The sequence below is a fragment of the Ranitomeya imitator genome, chromosome 8 (assembly GCF_032444005.1).
Source record: "Ranitomeya imitator isolate aRanImi1 chromosome 8, aRanImi1.pri, whole genome shotgun sequence".
NCBI lineage: Eukaryota > Metazoa > Chordata > Amphibia > Anura > Dendrobatidae > Ranitomeya > Ranitomeya imitator.
Window position 1 is genome coordinate 169,699,009 of NC_091289.1, and position 20,878 is coordinate 169,719,886.

At 41.8% G+C, this 20,878-nt stretch overlaps 1 protein-coding gene across 1 annotated transcript in view; it reads left to right on the top strand.

Moving 5' to 3' along the window:
• The window catches only part of LOC138648241 (tenascin-R-like), a 467,927-nt gene that overhangs the window by 248,471 nt on the left and 198,578 nt on the right, over positions 1-20,878 (top strand). The window contains exon 3 of the mRNA XM_069737805.1: positions 5,601-6,071. Coding sequence (XP_069593906.1) covers positions 5,601-6,071 — 471 coding nt within the window. The remainder of the gene's footprint in view (positions 1-5,600; positions 6,072-20,878) is intronic.

The window sequence follows — 20,878 nt, forward strand, 5'->3', positions numbered from 1 at the left end:
TTTTATTAGTTTATTAAACGTGCATGTTCACGCCCGCCCCACTTGAAGTATATGGGACTGATGCAGTATTGGGCTGTCTCCATCAGTCCCATAGAGATCAAATATAAATGCAGTGCACATGCAAAGTCATTGTGCCATTAATTACGGCTACTTGGGACCACTGTTTTGGTGATTAGTTCACACTCTCACCAATAAATTCGTTCTCAATCATCACATATTCAGCAACTTGCCATTACTGGAATACCTCAGTAAGGCCCCTTTCACACATCAGTTTTTTGCTATCAGTCGCAATCCGTCAAATTTTTATGCCACTGGATCCGTTTTTTTTTTTTCTCATAGACTTGTATTAGCGACGAATGGCTTCATGTTTCATCCGTCGTTCGCCGGATCAGTTGAAAATTGTTTGTCCGGTGGCGGGAGACAACGGACAAAGTAATGTTTTTTGTGTACATCGAAAAAACGGACAGTAACGGATCCTTCGCCGTCCGTCGTTTGCTCGAATGGAAGCCTATGGGCGCTGGATCCGTCAAATGACGGAATCCGGCGACGGATTCTGTTTTTTTTAAACTGAGCATGCTCCGATTTTTTTAGGATCCAGTTAGCCAGATCTACTAGTTGGATCCGCACAATCTGCGTCAAGCCAACGGATTGTGACTGACGGCAAAAAACTGATGTGTGAAAGGGGCCTAAATGATAATATTTTGTCCGTATGATTCCACAACTGGTGGGAATTTTGGCGTTTTTGCATTTTAATTAAAGGGGTTGTCCAGTCTTTAGTTACAGGTCTGCTGTCACTGTATGTGACTGCAGACTTTTGAATCCTCACATTGCGTGCTGTGAAGATTCTCTGCCACTGGGAGCAGGCAGTCATGTGACCGCAATATGCATACTCCCGGGCCACATTCTGACTAGACTGTTTCCAGCCTTGCTCAATACACTTGCATTGAGTGAGGTCGTGTCACGCTCACGCCCTGACTGGTGGGCGTGAGCTCGGGGGGTTTGTGGCCCCACTGTGCCACAAACAAGACTACCCTGGAAGGGGCGTGACTTTGACAGCTGCCTGGGTTTTCACTGGAGCCTCTGATGGTGAGGACAGGCTTGTGCAGCAGGCAGCTGCCAGGTGCTACTCCAGGGTGGTGTCTGGCTGTGACTGCTGATCCCACTTGGGAGACAGGAACACCAGGATTGGTGCGGGCATTAGGCAGGACTGGCAGAAGAGCACGGCTGGAACTCAGACGAGTAGGCTGGCAGAGACATGGCAGAGAACACAGGACTGGCTAGGACAGCAGGAACACAGGACTGGAAGGTAGGGCAGGAACGGCAGGAACACAGGATTGGGAGGCACTGCAGAGAACACAGGACTAGAAGGCAGGGCAGGAACGGCAGGACTGGCAGGAACACAGGATTGGTTGATGTGGTATATGAAGGAACAGGTAAGGACCTGTTCACACTGGAGGTGCAGGTACAGATATGTAGTTTGGAGGAACAGGTAGGGACCTGTTCACACTGGAGGTGCAGGAACAGATATGAAATATGAAGGAACAGGTAGGGACCTGTTCACACAGGAGGTGCAGGAAAGGAAACAAGCAGAAAGGAATGAGGTATGAAGAAACAGGTAGGGACCTGTTCACACAGGAGAGGAGTGCAAGACTGCAGATAGGAGTGGAAAAGCAGCAAGAGATAGCGTAGCAACAAAAGCTGAGCAGAGCCACAAAGAATGTGGAGAGAAGCTGCAGCAAGAGATACTGCAGAAGCTAAGCAGAGTGGAACCGCAAGAATTGCAGAGAGGAACTGCAGAAAGAGGTTTCTGCAGCAACGGGAGCGGAGCAGAGTAGAACGGAGCAGAACCGCAGGAGTGTGGAGCAGTGGTAAAGCTACCAAGATACAGAGCAGGCAGAGCCGCAAGAGTGCGGAGTGTAAGCACACTGAGAACACAAGGAAGGACACAGCAGGGAAGGAAGCCACAGACAAGGAGACCGAGATAAGACTAAGCACAGACAAGGCAATGGAACAAGACACAGGGACAAAGACACAGGGACCAGGATATTCTGCCTCCTGGAGGGCGGACTACAAGAACAAGGCAATAGCAAAGAGAAAAGCCTCCAGAGAGAGAGAAACTCAGAGCAGGACCTGGTAAACTCAGAAGCAAGAAACAAACTGAGCTAACACATTGCACAGGCCCAGACCACAGGGTGGAGCTGCACTATAGACAGGAGGCCTCTTGGCAATTGGTCAGGAACTGATTAGACAGGTGCACCTGATTCCTATAAGAACAAGAGAGTTCAGGCGCCGGCCCCCAATACACATAGCCATGAGGCATGCAGAGAGCAGAGACACAGAACATGGAGCTGGCATGAAACAGAAACCACATCATGGCCTGGAGCAGTGGGTAAGATAGTGTGAGAGATGTGAGGCCATGCCGTGATGCCAGCAGAGTTGTTACAGGTCGCACTCATCTAGTCGGAATGTGGCCGAGATTATACATATTGCGGTCACATGTCTGTCCGCTTCCAGCATCATATAGCGTGACTGCAGACTTGTAGCGTAAGACCAAAAAATCCCTTTAATACTTTGAATTCAGTAATACACATTATTATTATTTATTTATATAGCACCATTGATTCCATGGTGCTGTACAGGAGAAGGGGTTCCATACAAATTACAGATATCACTTACAGTAAGCAAACTAACAATGACGGACTGATACAGAGGGGCGAGGACCCTGCCCTTGTGGGCTTACATTCTACAGGATGACGGGGACAGAGACAATAGGTTGGGTGGTTGCAGCAAGTTCCGTCCAAAGGAGCCGAATATGGTTGATAGTTGGACGTGTTGGAGCACAGAATTCCAGAGGATGAGGGATATTTGGGAGAAGTCTTCGAGGCAATGGGGTGAGGAACTAATAAGTGTGGAGGCTAAAAGGAGATTTTTGGAGGACCCGAGATTAAGTGAGGAAAGATATCGGGAGATTAGTTCAGAGATATATGGAGGAGACAGGTTATGGATGGCTTTGTAGGTCAGTATTAGTAATTTGAACTGGATACACTGAGGGAATGGGAGCCAGTGAAGAGATTTGCAGAGGGGAGAAGCGGAGGAGTAGCGAGGAGGGAGATGAATTCATTGGGCAACATAGTTAAGGACGGACTTAAGAGGTGCGAGAGAGTTATAAGAGATGCCACAGAGGAGGATGTCGCAGTAGTCAAGGCGGGGGATGATGAGGGCTTGCACAAGCAATTTACTAGATTGAGGGTTGAGGAAATATTTTTGAGCTGGAGGCAACAGCACAAGGAAAGAGCTTGGATGTGTGGTTTGAAGGACAGGACAGAGTCAAGGGTTACTCTGAGGAAGTGGTCTTCAAGTAAATTTCCAATATTTTGCTGGACTCGTCCATAGTAAATTGAAAAAAATTTAGATTTGTTCAAATATGTATTTTTGGCAAAAACTTAAAGCAAATTAAATTTCCCTTGGCTTGATTCACTTATCTATACCCTTTCGTATTCAGAAATCTCCTAAGCTCCCTATAATGGGTGCAAGCGGCAGCCAGAATCTTGGTAGTCACTATAGATGTCTGAAATGATGGATAATTGGCTTTGGGCATTGGTTTTGGACATGGTTAAACCTTTTGCCCTACAAATATGCAGCAAAAGAAGCCGAAAGGACACGGCACTTTTGCACTTTTGTAAAAGTACACGTCTTAGCAAGAATGTAAGCTAAAGATTTACTTGATCAATCTGTGACTCTTCATCCATTTGAGAACTACAAATCCCAGAAGACCTACTGCAGCTGGAGAGCAATAGTTGAAAGACAACTCATTTTGCGTTATATGAATCCTCCGCTTGCAATAAGTACCAAATTCCCAACTTATTCAACTCTGGCCTCCCTTTAATAGGAGGCAAGACAACACTTGGTACTTGGAGAACATCCAGTAACCTTTGCGATCACAGATAAATTTCTTGAGATTCGGGAATATAGAGGAGGCACATTTGGGTCAAATTCAGCTCCTTAGAGACAAGTTGTAAGAGGAAAGGGAGATGGATGCAATGTACAGGTTGGAGACTACATTTACATAAAGACAGCAACAAATGTATAAAATGCTTCGAATACACCCTGGGGAGCAATCCAAGGTAACAGAGTGAGGAAATATCGCACTGTCGGCTAATTAATACTTACCTGAGAAATGAAGCCTTTGCAATCTCATTACACATCAGTCAGTGTTGCCCAAGAAGAAGGTTGGCAGGTCGATGCCATGGTCAGTGGGAAAAGTGGATTGTTAAGTAGCGGAGGAAGTAACAGTCGGATGTATTGATGAACATCCCAGGCAGAGAGAAGAAGCATCGCAAACACAGGAGAATCAATGCCGAAGGTGATGAAAGGGCAAACACAGAGAAATGATGGGATTTCTTTGATTAGGATGTCACAGATGTTTGAAATGAACAGGCATAACACGCAATTGTTGTAATATTCTACAGGCCAAATGGTAATTTTCACAGAAGCAGGAGAAAGCCGGTTTTTGAGATAACACTATACTAAAATATCCAGTATGTATGCATTTATGACGTCTATATACTATGAAAGAGCTAATTATCTCTGTTATATCTTTTTATGAAATGCAGCATTATATTGTGCAAATATAATTTATGTATTGATTCTAAACCAAACTGACATGGTTTGAGCCCCAATGTGTGATCTTCTCATTCCATTGTTCTCATATGCAGAATTAAATCTCAGATCCTCTATACAAAGTCCCATCCTGCAATACATCATACCTCTCAGACCTTTTATTTACAGCCCAATCATGCAGTACATCACTCCTCTAATTCCTTCCATACACAGCCGCTTACTCAAGAACATCACTCTTCTCCCTTCTCAAACACTTTGTATACATCTTCCTCCTGCATCACATCATTCCTCTCAGCCTCCTCTATATACAGCACCATTCTGAAGACGATCACTCCTCTCAACCCCTCTATATATAGTATTATCTTGAGGTACCTCACCCCGCTCCTCTATATACAGTCATATTCTGCAGTACATTACTCCTCTACTTTAAATATAGCCCTGTCCTGCAAACCATCATTCCTCTCACCTCTATACAGAGCCCCATCCTTCAGTACATTACCCCTCTCTCTATATACAGTCAGATTCTGCAGTACATTACTTCTCTGCTTTTATATACAACCCTTTCCCGCAAAACATCACTCCTCTCAACTTTTCTGTATACAGCCCCATCCCTCTAAACATCACTCCTCTTATCCTCTTTATATAGAGCCCCATCATTTATTTCAGCCCTTCCAAGCTATTAGATTGTGTGAACTTTACAGGGCTTCTTCTCCAAATAGACATGTAAAAAAACATGTGATAGGGAATAGAACCCAAGGGTCATGGAAATAGGGTAATGGTTTAAAGAAATATCAAGTTCTTCTATCCTGAGATCTCAAATCCAGCACTATAATTATAGGTGAAGAAGGTCATTTGATCTTTGCTCTAGGGCCTCTTCTGTTCTCTGTATGCAGTTTTATAGGACATTATGTTTATTCAGTCTGTTTGTTTATTTTTGCGACACTGTAATTAAATAGGATAATTATTTCCCATTTTTACAGGTCTTACAGAATTTGCACCTCCTTGCAGCGGACATGGAAACTTTAGTCTGGACTCTTGCGTATGCAGCCAAGGTTGGGGAGGCGAAGACTGTTCAGAACCCTTGTGCCCCCTAGGCTGCTCTGGAAAAGGTACCTGTATCGAGGGCATCTGTGTATGTGAGCCAGACTACACAGGGGAGTGGTGTACAGATCTGTTATGCCCAGAGGAATGCAGTCCACATGGGCACTGTCAAGATGGACAATGTGTCTGCCAAGAACCATACACCGGTATCGGCTGTGCAGAGCTCCGCTGCCCAGGTGACTGTTTGGGAAAAGGACGTTGTGCCAATGGAACCTGCGTATGCCAAGATGGTTATGCCGGAGAGGACTGCGGACGCATGTGGTGTGTGAATGCCTGCAGTGGGCGAGGGCAATGCCAGGATGGTGTCTGTGAGTGCGAGGAGGGGTACAGTGGGCAGGACTGTTCTGAAGGTAAGGAAAAAGTAATAATTTTAAGATCATGACCTGTCTGTGGAAAGTTTATTATAGAAAGTAAAGTCCAAAAAGTATCAACACATAACAGAAGAAATATAATTTATAGTTCATATTCACCAGATTTATTACATGAGTATTTAACATATCGATGACCTTGGGATAGGTCAATAATATCCAATCAGCTGGTTACTGGCACCTCCACAGATTAGCTCCTATTGAAGTGAATGGAATCCGAGCAGCAGTACCTGAGAATCGAGACTACACAGTATACCGAATTATTATGTTCCATCTTTTACGGTGCATATTTCTGGTGGCCAATGGACCTGGTAACATGATCGATGGAAGTACCGGACATTCAATTATCTTATATAAATGACATATCCTATCTTATCATGAATAAATTAGTCCATGACAACCTTTTTAGAGATATTGTGATGTGCATGACCCCTGTCAAATACATATTCGACAAACGAGTACTCCAGTACATTTATACTGGTTACAAAACGGAAGGAGCTAATAGTCAAACCAATTTCCGTGTCCTTAAGGCAAATCTCTTTCTGCTTTTTTAATATCTTGCAATTTAAAGGTTTAAAATTGTGCCGATTTAATTTTGTCATATAATTTTATAGATGGCCTTTGTTTTTCTTATCCATGGCTCCAAATCCTCAGCATTTAAAGGAAGACATGATGATTTCCTTCAGCCGCCTTTAGTGGAAGCGTGGGAGGATACTGCCCACTTTCTTGTAGAGTTTAATATATACAACTAATGTAGTATAATAACTCCTAAGCTCCCTCTAGTGATATTGGCTCCCAAATGTCCTTTTCAGCTAAATACCAGGCATATTTTACAGCCCTTAATGCTGGTTCTGTGAGCCGCACAGTTTGATGTGCTGGCATACATTAGTTTGCCCCATTTTTGAGCATTTCATAACATATGGTAGACAAGGGGGAGACCCTTAATGAAAAAAACAAGACTTAGGTCTGTGGTTTATTATGAAATGCTTGTTTTATTTCGTTTTACATTTGACACCGAGGATTTTGTTTTTCCAAAAACAAAATGGACCTTTCACTAAATATTTCATGTTAAACATAATACACGATAAAATAGTAGCTGCATATCGGAATAAAATGTTTTAGGTTTTTTCTCTCTCCAATACAGAAATATTAGCAATCAAAGTATTTGGCTGTTAGTGAGTTAACCCACTTGGATTTAATAAAAATTATCAGATAATGTGGTGTGGTGTGTACTTCTTCTCCCTGTATAATGCTGACCAATCATAAGCAGACTACAATATTCAGGGGAAAGAAGAACACGCCTCCACCATAGCTCTTCTCCCTGTATAATGCTGACCAATCATAAGCAACCTGCAATATTCAGGGGAAAGAAGGACACGCCTCCACCATAACTGAGAGCAATTTAATAAGAAAAATTTGGTGAAAGCTCCTCTTTAAGATAATGATGAAGATAATTACGAATTCTCCTATTTTAAGGATTAATATATTTTTTTTATTAGAGTCCTGCATGCTGATTTATTTATTTATTTATTTTTTTAATTCTTATTCAAAGTGTAAAACAGAAATACAAGAGTTAAAATAACTGATAGACAATTAGTAATCCTTCCTAAATGAGTGTGGGAGAATTTTGAGATTTCTGCCAAAAACCTGCCATACTATTATACTATTCTAAAATCATTTTAATCAACATAAGTAAAAAATAACAACTCAATGAAAATGTTTCTAAATGAATGTGGCAGAATTTTACGGAGTTCAAGATCAAAATGTGAATTATTATTCCAATCTGACAACTTTTCAATAACCGCAGAACAAAGATGTTTATATTCTATATTCGATGTGTTACTGGCGCAGACGCATTTCCATTTAGTTTTAAAGGTTGAAAACAACTTCTGAAAGACATAGCAGGGGGTTGTGGAGCTGAAAGAAAAGCACCTGCAGTACTAGAACACACTCATACGGAGAGACCCAATTCATTCAGACAACATTATCCAACTCACAGCAGACTGGAAGATTTTTTTTTTTTTTTAACACCTGCGCAATAAACTTATACTTGATGTATGTTCTCTATAGAGCTGAAAATTGGTCAAAACAGGCACCCCATAGGGTAGCTGCATCCAAAGAAGAATGCAACAAAAGGGTATTTTACAAAGGAAGCGTTTACTGGCAACATAGTGTAAAAAGGATGTTGAAAGAAGACCATATTCATGACACTTTTACTCCACAAAAACTGCTAGAAGAAAGTTTTCTTGCATTTTTAGTTTGGTCATGAATATGTTAGGTACAACCATTGTTCAGTACCCTACACCATATTTCTGAATATTAATTTCATAACCTATAGCACGTTGGACTCTATTTGCTCATTAACTTACCCTTTATTGTCCATTGAAGTACAACCCTAGTATTAACATTTCCTATTGGTTCGATATATCCCAATTTGGAGAGAGACCAGCTATCAAAAAAAAATTGTGGTGATACTCTGTTGGGAGACATGTATGCTATACTAGATGGTGGCCCGATTCTAACGCATCGGGTATTCTAGAATATGTATGTAGTTTATTTATGAAGTAAACGTGAGTGAACTATGTGCAACTGTGACTGACAGAACTTATTCAGTAAACGTGACTGAACTACGTGGCGCTGTGACTGACAGAACTTGTTCAGTAAACGTGAGTGAACTATGTGGCACTGTGACTGACAGAACTTGTTCAGTAAACGTGAGTGAACTATGTGGCACTATGACTGACAGAACTTGTTCAGTAAACGTGACTGAACTACGTGGCACTGTAACTGAGAGAACTTGTTTAGTAATCGTGAGTGAACTATGTGGCAATGTGTCTGACAGTTCACTCACGATTACTGAACAAGTTCTCTCAGTTACAGTGCCACATAGTTCAGTCATGTTTACTGAACAAGTTGTCAGTCACAGTGCCACATTGTTCACTCACGTTTACTGAACAAGTTCTATGTGGCACTGTGACTGACAGAACTTGTTCAGTAAACATGACTGAACTACATGCCACTGTGACTGACAAAACTGTGCCTGTCGCTGATTGGTCGCGGGCGTCTGGCGCGACCAATCAGCGATGCGGGATTTTTGTTACAGACAAACAGAATTAGATGATTATATAGTAGATGTGACTATTGATGGCCACCCAGTAATTACTATGTGTTTTGCAGGCAGAAAACCGTTTTGCTAGCATGTCACAATAATAATAATATTGAGTTGTATTGTGAGAATTTGCAGAAGGGTAATAGTGAACACATCTATAAAAGTACAGGCGGCTGCATCACTTTCAAGCATGTTAACCTCAGCGCTGACATGATTAATGCCAGAATATCTACAAAATGTCTAGATTTCAGTGTGCAGGTGCATATCATTTAAAAATGAGTTATATTGACACACATGAATAAATCTATGTGTACATTATTATAATACCACATTGTGATCACGGGAATAATTCATTAAAGGGAACCTGTCACCACTTATTGAGTCTCTTAACAAATGCCACCACCTTCATCTGCTTCTGCTATTCCACTAACATATCTATCAAAATGTGTTCTCTCCCCTTGTATATCCCCAAAAATATCAATTTTAATTGCTCCCGTGCTCCCACCTTTGATAAATAGTTTTAGAATGCATTCTATGCTTCTGTGCCCTCACTGCTCCTGCACAGTCCCCTGCCAGTGACCAATTTTATCTTTAGCCATCTACATTACTGTAGCTCTCTGATCTGTAGACCATGATGGCTTTTTCAATAGCGTTTTCAACAGAGCTCAACACTCCTATCCTCCTCCACAATGGATCTTGTAGTTATTAGGCATAGCAGAGCTGAGCTGTGTTTGATGCCTGCTGTTGACAGATCAGTAATGTGAAATTGCAAATGCTGCTCTGCTGATGCATATAGCAGAAGATAATCCTGTGCCATGTGTATCATCAGAACAACATTTGAACTTTCGCATCATTTATCTGTCAGTAGAAGGCTATAAACCTAGCTCAGCTCTGCAATGCCTAGCTTTTACAAGCACCATTGTGGAGGAGGGCAGGAGAGTAGAGCTCTGCTAAATTTGGAAAAACACAATGGCAGCTATTGTGATGTACTGTAGATAGCAGAAAATATACGGTAATTGGTCATCCAAGGTATTGTAGAGAAGCTGAGAATGCATAGAAGCATATGTTGACTTCTATGCTTAAATTGGGTTGATGATAACTCTGAGTGGGGCTAGTCAGGGGCACATAGGAGTGCAGAGGGAGAGGTATGAAGCACTGAGGAGAAGCAAGATGTTACTGGGAACTGTAGTTTTATCAGTGCAAGAATAGGATCATTCCTTGAGCTATGGAAACCTGGATGCACAGAGGGACAGATAGACATGAAAAAAATACAAAGGTACAATAAAAATACATTATGTTGGGCTTAGTCTGTGTATAAACAAAATGTACGAATTTACTCTGCTTTGTGAAATAAATGTGATAATGGGAATAACCCTTTATCTAATACATTGCTTGTGTCAGTTATATATGTAACAATCATGCTTTTCATATTAGCATACTTGTAGTATGTCTGCACTGAGTGTTTACAGGATCCATCGTGACTTTTTTTCTTAATGAGAAGTGGGTAATGGATCGATTCCGATATTATTTATCAGCAAAGTTAAAGGGGTTGTAGGTTCGAGAAAAGCCATCTCATATATTCTATTCGTGCATTCTGAGGAAGGAGTGTTCATGATCTCTATCAATTAGCCTGTACTGACCATTTCTCATCTTCACAATTGCAAACTATTGATTTCAACTGCTATTGACTTGAGCACTCTCGTCAAGGTTCCCCACTGCAAATTGCAGCAGATCGCTGGTGACATCAGGACAACCTGTGATTGGCCTATAAAAGGAAAAACCTATTTAAAGATCGGATGTAGAAGTAAAGGACACAGTTAAACCCTATCCTGTTCCATGATGGATTATTACATCATAGTATGTTAATCCTATGAAATAATAGAATAATAGAGTTAGAAGCGACCTCCAGGGTCATCGTGTCCAACCCCCAGCTCAGTTCAGGATTCACTAAACCATGTCAGACAGATGTCTGTCCAGCCTCTGTTTGAAGACTTCCATTGTAGGAGAACTCACCAGTCACCACCTCTCGTGGCAGCCTGTTCTACTCATTGGTCACCCTCACTTTCAAAAAGTTTTTTTCTAATATCTAATCTGTATCTTTTCCCTTTGTTTCATTCCATTGCATCTCGTGTTTCCATGTGCAAATGAGAATAATGATGATCCCTCTACACTGTGACAGCCCTTAGATATTTGTAGACAGCTATTAGGTCTCCCCTCAGCTTTCTTTTTTGCAAGCTAAACATTCCCAGATGATTTAACCGTTCCTCGTAGGACATACTTTACATTCTGGTTGCTCTTCTCTGAACTTGCTCCAGTTTTTCAATTACTTTTTTTTAAGATGGTGCAATGTGTCCATGCAATCACCATAGGACATTTTTAATAGTCTAGATAACTGTGATTATAGTTTTTTTTACCTTTGTGTGATCCATAAACTGGTTTATGGACTACAGTCCATATGTTGTTACTGGTTGGTTCTACAATTTTCCGTAGATCATAATAGAAAGGAACAAGGCTGTTTGTATTAGGGTGCAAATTGGTTGAATGTATTGAAAAATGCGGTGCCCATTTCGAGCATCATATTTTCTGATGTCTTGTGTCATTTTTCTGCTTTAGACAGAGGCATGGGCCCCATTATTTACCTTCTTCTGTATTAATCCCTCTATCTACCTATAAAACAATCCCTATCAGTGACTGTCAGAAAGCAAGCTTGGCAGTAAATATGGATAAATGGAATAAAAATTCCATCTGCCTGAAAAATGGCACGTCACATATTGTGTAGGGTTTACTACAGCTGTGTCTAGAGATGGGAGACTCGTAAAATGTTATTCTCCTTTGATGCTCCAAAATCACTCGGATTCTCTGCAAAACTTCAAGCTGTGAAATCAATCTGACTATCTACATGTGGACAGTGTGAAAAAAGGTTTGTGGGCTCAATTAAAGTATAATGGATTATAATGAGAAATCCTTCCAGAAATTAAGACCTCTTGCCTTTAATCTTTGTTTCGTGGATAAAACAGACTAGAGATCTGAGCCTTATCATTGAGAAAACCCATTTTGTATAGCAGTAATAATGAACTGATACTGAGGGTAAAGTGTTCATTATTGTAGAAGGGTGAACTGTGTTTAAAGGGATCCTGTCATCTGATTTGATTCAAGCTGTCAAATCAGCGAGTAGCATGAATAACAATTAATATTTTTCTCTGAAGCACTTCGGTGCTTCAGATATTATATATTTAGAAGGTCCGGAACATAGTCAGAAAGGAGACTAGTCTGGCTCTGCCCTTCCCTGGCTCTTTTTACCTGCAGGTGATTGACAGGTCTCCCACTAGTGTGTACAAAGGGAGACACATGTCAATCACCTGTGGTGGCGTTCGGAGTAGCTGGCTGGGTGTGGCGCCAGACTAGTTCCCAATAACTAATACTTATAAAGTCTTTTTGAGCTGGTGGGACCTCCAGGGTCATCATGCCCTACTTTCAGACAGATATCTGTTCAGCGTCTGTTTGAAGACTTTCATTGATGGAGAACTCACCAGCTCTCGTGGCAGCCTGTTCCACTCATTGATCACCCTCACTATCAAAAAGAAGAGTGACTTCTTCTCCTTTCCTAGTTGCACAAAACCAAACTCCATTCTCCACAAAGGTGCAATTTCTAGAGGTGGAAACTGCATTTTATCCTGATGAGCCATCCCCTTTTAATAATGATAAACTTTACCATTACCTCCGTTTGTTCTCATTGGGTTGGTTAGGAATCTCCTAGACATATAATTTTATTACAGAACATAAGGGAGTACCTGCCTTGTTTTCTCTTTGCTCACATGGTGGGTGTTTTATTTAGTTGATAGATAGGGGGTGCCAACTTTGGGATCTACACCTATTTGAAAAAAAAAATTGGTTCTGAGACTATCAGTCTGCAAGCTAAGGTGACTCAACTGTTTTATAACTTCCAGAGGGTTAATTGGGGTGAGCTATTCCCATATGGGACCACCCAATCATTTAGTCTACTCTTGTATGCATAGTAGGCAGCCACTTTAATTTTTGCAAGATAAACCACAGAGTTTTTGTACTTGCAGTTATTGGCAACCTTGATATAAAACATCTATGACTTGTTGTAGATTTCAGCTTTCAGCAGAATTATTCAGCACTCAGTCATTGTGGAAGAATGAACTGTTCTACTTGGGACATAGAGCAGCCATAATCTGCATCAGCATGACGTGGATGATACAAGAAGCGAACAAAATAAACCAGAGAAGTCAAGCGATAAAGTCATCTGCTTTCTGCCAAAGATAGTCCCTCCACCGTATTAGCCTGCAGCTGTTGTATACTCTAACAAAGCCACACCACACCCAGGCATTTATGGCATATCTTGCATATATATCATTTCAGGTGGAAACATTTAAAGTGACCCACAATGATAAACTATTTCACAATGTTGTTCACCTCCAGGTGTAGATGAACATAACTTTCTTATAACTTTAAGGTGATATTTCTTAAAATTCCAATTCTGTCATTACCTTTTGCTTCCCTCTTATTTTAATGTTCTCCCTATTTCCAGGCTGGCAGATTAACAAGGGAACACTTCTGTCCTACGTAGCAAAATGTTAGTGATATATAAATTATTCAGCTCTGCTTTGTGACTATTTATAAGGCACACATGTAAAATTATTGTTATAGGAACCGGGAAAAGATTTCAGAACATCCACTGGGGGACTATGAGAAATGTAGGAAGTTTAGGTTACAGCAAAGCATATTTCTGCTTTAGCGTTTCCATTTTTTTTGTATTATTTCCTTGCATCATATGAAAAAGTTCCTGATCTCCAATTAATGCTTAAATTTGCTGTAATTATGTTCTTATCTTTATACACTGATCATAGGAATAGAAATAATTGAGGCGGGGTTGGGCAGGGGTAAAAAAATGGTATATATGTTTATATTGCCTTATATGTGTAATTAAAATTAAAGGAAAGGCACAAAAATGGAAACAATGCCGGGATATCATCAAAATCTGGGTAAAACAGCAAGTTATTACGGTATATTGAATTTAAAGGTGAAAATTTACACAAAAATTGAGGCCAATCATGCATTTTGGTAAAATATGCTAGCTTCAATATTATCGTAGCAATAGCCAAACATTCCATATTTTTACTTGGCCAGATAATAGGATTGAATGGAGATCTAAGTCATAACTAGTAGAAAGGAGAGGTAGAGTGATTATGGCTGTGATACAGATGATAAAGTATACTAAATTCAGAAAAGACGCACCATTTGAAAACATGCTATCACTTCCTAACTTAACCAGTTCAAAACCAGGACATTTTTACCCCATTTCTTAACCAATCATTTTCATGTTTTTTTCATACATGATGTTTAAAGAGTCATGTTTTTTTTCTTGTTCGGATATTTGTCATTTTACTTTTTTTTTTTTTTTCGTGATACATTGGTCTAATTTGTATACTTTTATAATCCCTTCTTTTATTTTTTTTTCCTGGTATCGGACAATATATAATATGTCTGTTTTTTCACATTTTCTCATTTATTTTTTCTATAACCCACAAAAGACAACTGAAATGTTTTAAAGTGTGTTCCCATTTCTATATATACCTACACTTTTTTTCAGATAGGAGCAGGATTAGTAACATCCATATGGATTGGCAGCGGCATTTTTCTTAAATTTTTATTTATTGTTTTATTTACTACACATATTTTTCTCGCTATAATGTCATAAAAGGGGGTGGGGTATTTTAAAATTGAAATACTTTATTTTCTATTTTTTTAGTGATATATTCCCTGCAACTGGGACTAGTATATTAGCCCCAGTTACAGGGGAAATTCAGCCTCCTGACTGAATAGCAAAGATGATTGGTCTCATAGGACTCAGCAGCTCCTGCTGCCTCCCTTCAACTACCGACCACATGTTCACTGGGTCCAGAGAAGGAAGCACTATTAGTACTTTCTATTACTCAGCTTTTACTATTAATGTTTCTCTTTCTATTACTCAGCTTTTACTATATTATTCAGATATTCTCTGCTCTCTTTTACACAGCTATTTTTCCACAGCATTTATTTAGCTTTGTGCATACAGCAATCAAGAAGACAGAGACAGTAATAAACCATTTCTGCCTTCTCTATGGGGAGTCTGGCTGTGTCTGACAGCCAGTTCCCTGCTTACGTAGCTAAAGAAGACACTGTTTGAGCTTCATATATAAAATACTGCAGTCTAGTAGTGAGGGCAACATACTCTAAATGACCATTTAAGTAAACTAAAAGTCAACTCAAGCAGACAATTTCAAAATATTTAGATTTTAGAAGACATGAGGGATGTGAATTGGATATAGAGAACTGGAGATTTTTTTTCTAGCTATATAACATTAATGACTTATCTTTAAGTCTGCTCGGTGGGAGTCTGACTCCTGGAACCCCTGCTGATCAGCTCATTCGGGAGACTCTCCAGCAAACCATCCCCTACCCAGGCACAGCGCCATACATTTAGTTGTGGCCTTGTCTGGTACTGCAACTCTGAAATGAGGCACAACCACAATCAAATGTTTGGCACCATGCCTAGATGTACAATGAAAGAAATTGATCCGAAGATCTACGGTTCCTTTTTTTTCTGCCAGGTTGTTGTGGTGACTGGGTATGAGACCATAAATATTAATCTTTAAAAGCTCCTCTAAACTAAAATATCATGTAACTAATATGCAGGCTAATAGCAAGGTTGTATAAATGGCAAGAAAAGCACAATACAAATGACTGGATTATTACTCTTACTCTTTTTCTATTTTATCATTGTTTAATTAGCCTGTGGTGAGCAAATTGGAGTTAATGAAGTCTGAGTTTTATAGTCTCCCAAGGGCTTGGAAAGCCTAAATCATACTTTACACAAATGGCTGTATGCATGACTAAAGCCTAGCATGAGAAAGGTTTACTTAATATTTTGTTTGGCGTTAAATGTGAACATAGTTGTAACTTATTGCCATTACCCATAAAACGGTATATTGCATGGCATTTTGTTTAGCTCTGTTTACAGTCGTCGCCATTATACTGCCAGTGACTTTACAATATACAATACCATTGAATAGCTGAAGCATAGGGAATCTGTCACCAGGAACAAGCGATCCAGTCTACCAGCAACCAAAGGAGCAGATTGAAATATAGTTGTAGGGCTTGTGCACACGTTGCAGATTTGGTGCACTTTTTTTTGTGTGTTTTTGTAAAGCAGATTTGCTAACAAAGTGAATGAGAAAGCCGAAGTGCTATGCACACATTGCTTATTTGTGACTTGCAGATTTGGTGCAGAAAATAATCTGCTGCATGCCAATTTTCTATGCATTTTTCAGTGTAAAAATGCAAGGAAAAACGTGGCAAAAATGCAAGGAAAAACACATCAAAAACATGGTCAAAATTCAGGGGGAAAAAAAAACACCAAAAGGTGGCAGAAGACACGCAGTTTTGCAGTTGCGTTTTTCCTGCCAAGAGATGAAGCAATCGTGGAGAAATTTTTGCATCCATTTATTCAGCGTGTGCACAAAGCCTTATTGAAAAAAATATATAATGTGTAATTGGTATAATGGTAGTTTCTAGATTGAAATCTCTGCGTGTTGTGGACATAGGATCCCAGTGAGAAGGTTTTTTAAAAAAAAAAAATGTACAGGTTTACCCCCATGAGAGAATACACATTGAGATTGCTGTCAGTTATTCATTAGGACCACCCACTGGTCTCCTAAACCCAGAATGTTTAGACATCTCAATCTATAAATTACAGATCAAATCAACTCCACCTGCTCTTTAACATGCTGATGGCAGATTAGAGTCTTCTTCAGGATTTTATTTTCAATAATAGACTAAATATAATGGTAAATAATATGAATTACAAATGCTTTAACCCCTTAGCGACCGCCGATACGCCTTTTAACGGCGGCCGCTAAGGGTACTTAAACCACAGCGCCGTTAATTAACGGCGCTGTGGAAAAAGTCCATAGCGCCCCCCAGAGGCCGATTTTCTCCGGGGTCTCGGCTGCCGAGGGTAGCCGAGACCCCAGAGAACATGATTCGGGGGGTTTTTAACCCACCCCGCATTTGCGATCGCCGGTAATTAACCGTTTACCGGCGATCGCAAAAAAAAAAAAAAAAAGCAATCTCTTTTTAATTTCTCTGTCCTCCGATGTGATCGCACATCGGAGGACAGAGAAAAGGGGTCCCTGGTGGCCCCCCAATACTCACCTAGCTCCCCCGATGCTCCTCGTGTCTCCCGGTGGGCGCCGCCATCTTCAAAATGGCGGGCGCATGCGCAGTGCGCCCGCCGGCCGGCACCGGGAGAATCTTTGGGGTCTCGGCTGCCAGGGGTAGCCGAGACCCCAAAGAGCACAATCGGGGTCGGTATTACCGACCCCTGTTTTGCGATCGCCGGTAATTAACTGTTTACCGGCGACCGCAAAAAAAAAAAAAAAAGTAAAGTGTAATTCTCTGTCCTCTGATGTGATCGTACATCAGAGGACAGAGAAATAGGGGGATTCGGGGACCCTAGCATACTCACCTAGGTCCCTGGATCCTCTTGCTGCTCCTCCTGGCCGCCGGCAGCAGAACACGGCGGACGCATGCCCAGTGCGCCCGCCATCTGTCTCCATCTGCCGGCCGGCAGGAGAACAGCAGTTGGGGCTAAAATTAGGGGTAGGGTTAGGGGTAGGGTTAGGGGTAGGGTTAGGGGTAGGGGTAGGGTTAGGGGAAGGGTTAGGAGTAGGGTTAGGGTTAGGGGTAGGGTTAGGGGTAGGGTTAGGGGTAGGGTTAGGGCTAGGGTTGGGGCTAAATTTAGGGTTGGGGCTAAATTTAGGGTTAGGGTTGGGGCTAAACTTAGGGTTAGGCTTCTTTCACACTTACGTCGGTACGGGGCCGTCGCAATGCGTCGGCCCGACATACCGACGCACGTTGTGAAAATTGTGCACAACGTGGGCAGCAGCTGTAGTTTTTCAACACATCCGCTGCCCAATCTATGTCCTGGGGAGGAGGGGGCGGAGTTACGGCCACGCATGCGCGGTCAGAAATGGCGGATGCGACGTACAAAAAACGTTTCATTGAACGTTTTTTTGTGCCGACGCTCCGCCAAAACACAACTGATCCAGTGCACGACGGACGCGACGTGTGGCCATCCGTCACGATCCGTCGGCAATACAAGTCTATGGGCAAAAAAACGCATCCTGCGGGCACATTTGCAGGATCCGTTTCTTGTCCAAAACGACGGATTGCGACGGAATGCCAAACGACGCAAGTGTGAAAGTAGCCTTAGGGTTAGGGTTGGGGCTAAAGTTAGGGCTAGGGTTGGGGCTAAAGTTAGGGTTAGAGCTGGGATTAGGGTTAGGGTTTGGATTAGGGTTGGTATTAGGGTTAGGGTTGGCATTAGGGTTACGCTTGGGATTAGGGTTAGGTTTGGGATTAGGGTTAAGGTTAGGGTTGTGATTAGGGGTGTATTGGGATTAGGGTTAGGTTTGAGGTTAGGGTTGAGATTTTGGATTAGGGGTGTGTTGGATTTAGGGTTTTGATTAGGGTTATGGTTAGGGTTGACATTAGGGTTGTTTTGGGGTAAGGGTTGTGATTATGGTTAGGGTTAGTGATTAGTAGTGTTGAGCGATACCGTCCGATACTTGAAAGTATCGGTATCGGATAGTATCGGCCGATACCCGAAAAATATCGGATATCGCCGATACCGATATCCGATACCAATACAAGTCAATGGGACATCAAGTATCGGAATGTATCCTCATGGATCCCAGGGTCTGAAGGAGAGGAAACTCTCCTTCAGGCCCTGGGATCCATATTAAAGTGTAAAATAAAGAATTAAAATAAAAAATATTGTTATATTCACCTCTCCGGCGGCCCCTGGACATCAGCGGGAGGATCCGGCGTCCGGCACGGCTTCTTTCTTCAAAATGCGCGCCTTTAGGACCTGTGGAATGACGTCCCGGCTTCTGATTGGTCGCGTGCCGCCCATGTGACCGCCACGCGACCAATCAGAAGCCGCGACGTCATTCCTCAGGTCCTAGAAGGCGCTCATTCTAGGACTTTAGCTGAGGAATGACGTCGCGGCTTCTGATTGGTCGCGTGGCGGTCACATGGGCGGCACGCGACCAATCAGAAGCCGGGACGTCATACCACAGGTCCTAAAGGCGCGCATTTTGAAGAAAGAAGCCGTGCCGGACGCCGGATCCTCCCGCTGATGTCCAGGGGCCGCCGGAGAGGTGAATATAACAATATTTTTTATTTTAATTCTTTATTTTACACTTCCGATACCGATACCCGATATCACAAAAATATCGGATCTCGGTATCGGAATTCCGATACCGCAAGTATCGGCCGATACCCGATACTTGCGGTATCGGAATGCTCAACACTAGTGATTAGGATTATGGATGAGGTTGGGATTAGGGTTAGGGGTGTGTTGGGGTTAGGGTTGGAGCTAGAATTGGGGGGTTTCCACTGTTTAGGTACATCAGGGGGTCTCCAAACACGACAGCCAATTTTGCGCTCAAAAAGTCAAATGGTGCTCCCTCCCTTCTGAGCTCTGCTGTGCGCCCAAACAGTGGGTTACCCCCACATATGGGGCATCAGCGTACTCGGGATAAATTGGACAACAACTTCTGGGGTCCAATTTCTCTTGTTACCCTTGTGAAAATAAAAACTTGGGGGCTACAATATCTTTTTTGTGAAAAAAAAAATATTTTTTATTTTCACGACTCTGCATTCTAAACTTCTGTGAAGCACTTGGGCATTCAAAGTTCTCACCACACATCTAGATAAGTTCCTTGAGGGGGTCTAGTTTCCAAAATGGGGTCACTTGTGGGGGGTTACTACAGTTTAGGTACATCAGGGGCTCTGCAATCGCAACATAATGCCCACAGACCATTCTATCAAAGTCTGCATTCCAAAAAGGCGCTCCTTCCCTTCCGAGCTCTGCCGTGCACCCAAACAGTGGTTTACCCCCACATATGGCGCATCAGCGTACTCAGGATAAATTGGACAACAACTATTGCAGTCCAATTTCTCCTGTTACCCTTGTGAAAATAAAAACTTGGGGGCTACAATATCTTTTTTGTGGAAAAAAAAATATTTTTTATTTTCACGACTCTGCATTCTAAACTTCTGTGAAGCACTTGGGCATTCAAAGTTCTCACCACACATCTAGATAAGTTCCTTGGGGGGTCTAGTTTCCAAAATGGGGTCACTTGTGGAGGGTTTCTACTGGTTAGGTACATCAGGGGCTCTGCAAACGCAACATAATACCCGCAGACCATTCTATCAAAGTCTGCATTCCAAAACGGCGCTCCTTCCTTCCGAGCTCTGCCGTGCGCCCAAACAGTGGTTTACCCCCACATATGGGGTACCAGCATACTCAGGACAAATTGGACAACAACTTTTGGGGTCCAATTTCTCTTGTTACCCTTGTTAAAATAAAAATTTGGTGGCTAAAAAATCTTTTTTGTGGAAAAAAAAAATATTTTTTATTTTCACGGCTCTGCATTATAAACTTCTGTGAAGCACTTGGGCATTCAAGGTTCTCACCACACATCTAGATAAGTTCCATGGGGGGTCTAGTTTCCAAAATGGGGTCACTTGTGGGGGATTTCTACTGTTTAGGCACATCAGGGGCTCTCCAAACGCGACATGGCGTCCGATCTCAATTCCAGCCAATTCT